The sequence below is a fragment of the Corvus brachyrhynchos genome, unplaced genomic scaffold (genome assembly GCF_000691975.1).
Source record: "Corvus brachyrhynchos isolate BGI_N302 unplaced genomic scaffold, ASM69197v1 scaffold56, whole genome shotgun sequence".
Classification (NCBI taxonomy): Eukaryota; Metazoa; Chordata; class Aves; order Passeriformes; family Corvidae; genus Corvus; species Corvus brachyrhynchos.
Genome location: NW_008238664.1, coordinates 1,693,294 through 1,700,828, shown reverse-complemented (window position 1 = coordinate 1,700,828; position 7,535 = coordinate 1,693,294). Strand labels below are relative to the sequence as shown.

At 42.4% G+C, this 7,535-nt stretch overlaps 1 protein-coding gene across 1 annotated transcript in view; it reads right to left on the bottom strand.

The window, feature by feature from the left end:
* Positions 1 to 5,265, bottom strand: part of RIC8B (RIC8 guanine nucleotide exchange factor B) — a 30,159-nt gene extending 24,894 nt beyond the window's left edge. The window contains exons 1-2 of the mRNA XM_017737728.1: positions 5,261 to 5,265; positions 4,401 to 4,611 (exon numbers count right to left, since the gene is read on the bottom strand). Coding sequence (XP_017593217.1) covers positions 4,401 to 4,611; positions 5,261 to 5,265 — 216 coding nt within the window. The remainder of the gene's footprint in view (positions 1 to 4,400; positions 4,612 to 5,260) is intronic.
* Between the last annotated feature and the right edge of the window lie 2,270 nt (positions 5,266 to 7,535).

Genomic DNA, 7,535 nt, shown 5'->3' with positions numbered 1-7,535 from the left:
ATTTGTCATCTTGTTTTGACATATAAGCTATTAACCTATTTTGGTTCTTTATCCTGACAACATAAAGTCTTGATGCTAAGAAGCAACACAGCCCAGTAGAAAAAGACCTCTCCTGACATACAAGAGACCTGTGTTTTCTCCCTTGCTCATCCACAGACCTGCTGTGTGGCTTTGGGCCAATATAATTTCTTTACTTCCATTATCTTCCACCATCTTTGTTCACAGGCGGATTAGACTGGGGGGAGGGGAGAGGACAGGAAGGAAAGGAAAGGGGAGTACAACTCTTTAGTTTCTGTGCTTAAGTTTCTATTAGGTTTCAGAGCTAAGCATCCAAGACATTGAGGAAGGAAGCCCAAGGATATTCGAAACATTAGTTAAAGCTCCCCCTGGAAGCCAAGACAACATTTATAGAACATGTATCATCAAGTGTGCTGAATAACAGACAATTAGATAATCTCCCCTGAGAAGGCCACGACAAATTTTTGCCTAGTCTTTGTGGACAGATGTGGGTGGGGAGGGAAGGTGGATACTTGTATTCCTTGAGGATTCAGCCCGCTTCACTCGAGCACTGCTTTGTTGAGCCCGCACTGACAGCAGGAGGTTGGCTGTTTGGCAGGAGCCTGCCAGCTCTGACATGGCACAGCTCCAAGTCAAAGGTTTGAACATGTGAGAGCACGACAGTTCTGCAGGTGAGGTGAGGAGCACACTGAGCAATCCCTGTTGTCAGAACTGGTGGATTAAACACCTGCTTCACAGTCACAGAAAGGTGAAGTCCTGGGCAGCTGCACTCACAGCAGCCCTCCTTGCTCACCTTACTGGACAGGGAGAGGGAGAACGCTTTTACCCTCTGTAATCCTGTGGTGAAAGAAGGGTGTTAAAAGGAGAGATTGGTTTCACTGGCTTGTCATGAACCTTAAGAGGTTTCAGTAAAAGCTGAAAAATGCTGGATGGGAATGGGCAGGACCAGAGGGAATTAGAACAAACGCTCAGTATTAATGAAGGATACTTAGCACTTTTTTCCTCTTACAGACTGGTACTCCCTTAAGGGGTTTTGGTGAAGTCAGAACAATAACAACAGCAACTAATACTAAGCTACCACACAGTGTGCCCACAGGAGAACCTGAGCCTATTATTTTTACAGGACACTCACTAACAGACTTTAAAAGCTTGCCACAAATTTACTGGGAGGAAAAAAACTGTGCCTTGGTGGCTGCAGGAACCTTCAGACCTCCCTGAAGCTTCACAGTGTCAAAAGCACTATCTAAGAATGAGGTTCTAAGATTTAGAGCATGACAGCATCTTGCTCCATCAACATACTTCATTCCTCCCATCCTTCCAGAGTTAAGGTACGGTACTGTCCACAGACTTAGAGAATCTCCCCACATCATGAATTTAATTTGTAGAGAAAGCGCCATGATACATTTGATATGATTTATCACCAGCTATTTCAACACCTTGAAAACACTCTGCAATGCAAGGGGAAAAGACTGTTTTGGCGATTTTCTTCCCACAGAATTTTAGATACATCATGTTCAAATTGAACCTGGACAATAACTCAAGGACACTGGTCTCAAATTCTGAAGATTTCTATCAGAGATCCAGCACAGTAAGCTGGACCTGATACAGGAGAAATCAGATGTTGCAAGTACTACAAATGGTGAAGCAGACAAAAAGGTATGGAGCTGAAGAAGAAACAGCTCAATCATTTCAGGTAAGAATACGGCTTGTAAGTCATATTCTTACATTTGGCTGCTGCTTCCCCTTTTTCCCCTTCCTCTCACAAACTCAGTGCCTCCATGCAATTTAAAAAGCCTTACTTGCCATCTTGGACAGATTTACTTTGTCTGTTATATCACAGCAAACAGCACTGTAGCAACTTCCAGCTGTGGAATGCTGTGGCCAAGCAGGCAGTCAGTGCTGACAGACATTTCCAGGGCACAGACAGTACTGTAATTTTCTTACCATTTGAAGTCTGTAAACAGCACAAATGTGTTGCTATTTCAGAAGCAGTATTTGGCCCTGACATAGTATAAATAATGGAGAGCAAAGCTATTAAATAAGGATCAAGTGGTCCAAAAAACCCTTTCCTTTTTGTATTAGGACATGTGAGCTTGAGCTGAAGCACCTGCTGTGCCACAGAGAGGGAGAAACTATGCCTGACAACTCTCTCCAAGGTGACTGCATGGTCAAGTTTAACAGATACTAATTCTCTGGAGTGGATTCCAGAACAGACCTAAAGAACCAACTGTTTGTCTCAACCATGCCACGGTGCTGTGAAGTGTTGCAGTTCTGAAGACTCAACTTTTTCCAGCAAAACACCATCAACAACTTCTTGATTGCTTGAGACAAATATTTTAGATTTCTAAGAGATCGTTATGCTCCTCAGACACAACCCCGCTGCCGCAATTTCAGCTGCTTTTTCAGAACACATTTACTTCTGGTTGGCAATTTCTATACTGTTTACACCCAGAAACTGAAAACAGGCTTCCAGAAATTCATATTTTTTATTGGTATATAACAAGTTAAGAAGGATTGGCACTGACTTGATGTGCCTGGTATCTGAAGGGACCTTACAATACGACACAGATTTCCATCTGATTTATATCCATAACACTCATGACAGATAGGACAATGCAGACACATACACCATTAAACAAACAACCAGGACAAGTACAAGGACAGCTCACATTACAATCTTGTGTTTTTATCACCCCGTGATGTATTACAGTCCTGTGGCTATGTCCAGACAAACAAGCATTACCTCTCTTCCTGCCTTCTAGAGGACACAATCTACTTTCCTCCTGGAATTCAGTACCACAAACCCACTGCTGATTTAGTTAGGCCATAGCCTAAAGCATCATGCTTTGATAGCCATAGATCACTGCAGAACAATTTACTCTGTTCAGTTTACCCAGCTTCTAGTTAAGCCATAGTTTTGCCCTTTCTACCTTTTGTATTTTCAGCATGTCCCTGGTGTGTATGGGTTGTTAAAAACAAAAAAAAAAAAAAAAACACCCTAAAAAAACCAAACCCAACCATCCACAGGGAAAAAAAAAATCCTTATACTGTATACCTTACAAACACCCCTCCAAACTCATTGTCTTTATTTGGCTTTTGCCAGTCTGGCTTCTGCTCTCTTCTCCTTTCCTATGTTCTGTAGCTGGCAATCAATATCTCAGACTAGACATTTGCTCATTTGCAGTGTAAAAAGGGATGGTAGGGACAGTGAGGGAACAGAGGCAAGAACACCAAATTGGGATCCCAGCTGAGCTCTTCTGCAGATCAGAAGGGACACACACAGCCCACCACCACATCACTGAGATCACTGAGTGCCAGTTTCGAGTAAAGCCACAGATAAAGCAAAGCTAAGAGGTCTCTGGGTCCTCTGTGTTATAAGGAATTGCAACTGAAGATTACAGTACAAACAAGTGACGGGTTTGCAAATGCAAAAGACTGCCAGACTTATCATCCCACACATTTCTACCACAAAAAGCCCCTTAAAATATTTAGATTTTGCATAAAATCATGAAATGAAACGATGTGCACCCTATTTTAGACAAGCTATCCTTGGTAGGAACCTTGCAATTCTGATTTCAAGCTCTGAGTTTATTTCAGAAACAGCAGAAACATACAGCCTCATTCACTAATGAGCATTTTCTGAATAAATATGCAAATCAGCCCCAAAGCTAATTACACAACGGAAAGGAAGGGGCTTGTTATTACATATTACACCCTAAAAATAATAGGAAAAAATAAAACCAATCCATGTCCTAGCTTTAAATGCAAGGCTGTGGATGGATCCCAAGGGATGTGTTAAGCCCTGACACACCTGTACAGCTCAATACACATTTCCCATCTTTGACACCTGACATGCACGTACCACATCTCACTGATTACAGCCACCTTTGGAATAATAGGCTTCTGCAACCCTGTCTTCCTTACATCTTAATAGCTTTCTTCTGTACTTATCCCTTCATCTTAATCTCTAGTAGTCTTTAAGCATCTCACATAGACAAGAAATACATCTCTCCTACTGCTACCTGCTGAGAAGAGAGAAAATTGAAAAATCTATTGCAAAATTTTATCTCAGTAGATATTGAAGAGTATCTTTACCCTTATTCCTCTACCTCATCTCAAATCTGTACCCAGCAAAATAATTTATGGGCTTTTCTGTAACTACTTTCATTCAAGAGTGGGGGCTTTGCTAGGGGAATTTCTCTTTCAGAAAAAAAAGGGAATTTGTAGTTGTCACGTCTCTTGGACTGAAGAAGCAAAAATTAAAATATAACTTTATACTCATTGCTTGCACCATTTCACAATGGCAGCTAAGTTAAGAGACTGCCTTTACTCTTTTATACTTCTACATTGAGATATGCAGCTCAACAGCCTATTTTACTCACCTTTCTTTTGTCTTCATCTGCAGGATCGAATCTGAAAGTAGCCCGATTCTGTAAGTAAAAACAACAGTTTGTGTTTGTTACGTGCACAGCAGCTGATGAAGAGGCAATACCTGCAAAACTATTAAAAACTTCAGGAGCCTTGTTAAACCAAGCCTCAGATAATGAGGCTACAACCACATCACCCTTTTCCCATCCTCCCCCACAGCAAAAGCTTCAGTAAGTGACTCCAATGAAGAGTTTCACATCTACTACTGGTGCAGAGCAACCTTTTATCTGTGGGATGTGAGTCAACCACCTCACATATAGCACTTGACAGGGTGAAAAATGAGAGAGATTGCCTTGTGTTTTACACACATCTCATTGCTCAGGTTCTTCCCCGAGCAGATCTTGCTGATCAGCTTTTGACTGCTCTGACTGTCCCAAACCAGAACCACCACAGCATCACCTTGCCCAGAAAACAAGTAGTACAAATCAAGTAAGCCTTGCTACAAGAACTACCAGTTTCTGTGATCTGGCAATTTCCAAAACACCTTACCAAGGTATTTGTTTCTCTGGTAGAAGATAGACATGGTCTAACAACAAGTCCTTATTTTTTATTAAACACTTCAAATAGCAGTTGGGTCTAGTTCTATGTTAGTATCCTGAAGAATGCTATTAGTGGAATATTACTTATACGGCAAAAGTTATTATGACAGTCAAAGAAAACAGCACTAATACCAGACAGTTCTCTTAACATTTTAATACTTCCAGTCTAAATAAATGATCAAGAATGATGAGCAGCTTCCAAAAAAAAAAAATTTCTATTCTACTCAATTTCTACTCAATTCTCTCTAAATTTCTACTTCTAATATGCAACTTACTACATCATGGAAGCGACTGGAAAACAAAAGTGACTTTCCAGAGCACATTCATGGGCCTCTTACCTTTCATGACCCAAACTCACGATTACACAGAAAGGCCTTGGACATCTACCCAACCACCAAAGGTTACCAACATCAGTTAGAGCTTTTAGGATGGCAGGAAAGTCATTCCCTTCTTCTCTCAATGGTGGGCAAATAATTCCCATCCTCTGTCTTACAGGGCTCCCGACTGGACCACAGGAGATCAGCAACATGCCAATCAAGAGCAGGTGAGCATTAAATGATGAGCAATTAACCAAGAGAATGCAAACTTTACGTTTGCACATGAACATTTTTGCAAATTTACAGAAGCGCTGTAGTGAGAGCAAGAAGCCTAAGCACTAGAGGAGATCTGGAATAATCACTGCAAATTGGACAGCACAGAGAAGCACCAACAGATCTATTCATTTCTCTCATTATAGTTATTCTACAGCCACCTGCACCTTGGAACTACACTTGATCCATCCTTTTTTTTTTTTTTTTTCAATTAAAGCATATTTAATTTGTTATTTGGAAAAAAGCTAAGGAAACCTAAAGCCCTGGAACCTGGAGTACTCTGCTCAGTCTCTGCTGGCCCACAAAGCGTCAGTAACAAAGTGTACAGAAAAGAGATGCAGGAAATATGATTAAAAAGTTCTAGGAAGAAACACAGTAAAGCAATGGCATATTGAGACAGTACTAAGAGCTCCCCATCCCACTCCAAAAGAGGTATTTAGCTACACATTTAACTCTAATACTTCACTCAAATACTTGAAATGTCAGAATAGAAGCTGCACAAGCTCTCACTGTGTCCTTGAGAATTCAACTCAAGCCTAAATAATTCATCTGGGAAAGCTGCTGAGCAGGCATAAAATCCAGTACAGCAAAATTAAGAAATTATGCTTGTGCATGGCTTTTTGACAGAACACATTTAACACAGGGTCATTTTGAAGAGTAAGGACAGAGATAAAAGGTTCCTTCAATCAGAATCCTTCCTCGGTACCTCCCAGGTCAGCAAGTTAAAACAGATGTGTCTCACGAACTCCTGATCTACCAATCCTTCAGAGAAAGTGCCCTGTAGCTCCATCAGTCTCTACCTTTGAATTCCACATGCACAAAGGCAGCCTATGTCAAGGCTGTTGCCCAAGCTTCTACAAGCTCCAGTTTGAGTGAAGAAATCAACTCCTGCCATTGTTAGATGTAAAACATAGTGCACTTAAGACAGCAAATTTCAGGACACCTCTTGGAGGCTGAAGAATACCCACATCACATCCACATTCATTTGGCTTCACCCCTAATAACAAAGCTATGAAACTTTAATTAAAAATCTGAATGCTCTTTCCCATAAGAGATTCCTAAATTTCAGTCAACAGTTAGTTCAACATGACTGCACTTAAATTACAGGCAAAGCCAAACTCTGAGTCAGTACCAGCTTTACAGACCTGTGTATCAGCCACACAAGCATCTACACAAAGGGCAGACACCTGATGGGTTGAGACATAATCTTTGAAAATGGACTATACTGCTCTACTAAAATCTAGGTGGATAAAAAATACAAAAATCCACCCAATATCTATTCTCACTCTGATTTTCACTTTCCTGCATTAGCAGGAAACCCCCTCACTTCTTGACTGAGCATACACATATCAAGCTGCAGCAGCAGTAAACCCTTACTACTTTTTCATACCTGCCAGCATTAAAAGCTAAACCTGCTCTAAGCTATCTTCCCTTTTCGTTTTGCTTGGCCAGAAACACGGAAAAATGAAGTGAGGTTTGTCAGCCCATTTCACACACCCCCCCTGTCCCTGCACGCTGTACACGGCCACACAGGCGATGGCAAGGCCTCTCTATTGCCGGTGACAAAGGGCTGCCCACAAAGGGCAGCACCTCAGGCAGGTGGGCAGGTACCCAAGAGACTTCAGTGTTATTCTGTCCAGGCCCTGCCCAGTGGCACACGTAGGTTAAAGGACTTATGAGGCAAATGTACGCTATCAAATAGCTCCTTTTACAGCCCGATCGCCGATAACCCACACTGCCCACTGGACGCGTAGAACGCAAGACCGAAGGTGCCGGGGGCCGAGCCTAGCAATGGGCTTTGTGCTCCCTTGGGAGCCTGCTTTCCTCTAGGCACTGCCCTGGCTCTCCGCCCCGGCAGTGCCGCGGTGCCCTGCACGGCCTGCGGGCGGGAAGCGCACGGGAAGGGCCGGGAGGCTGCGCCGGGCAGGGGCCGTGGCGGGCAGGGGCATAGCGGTGAAGC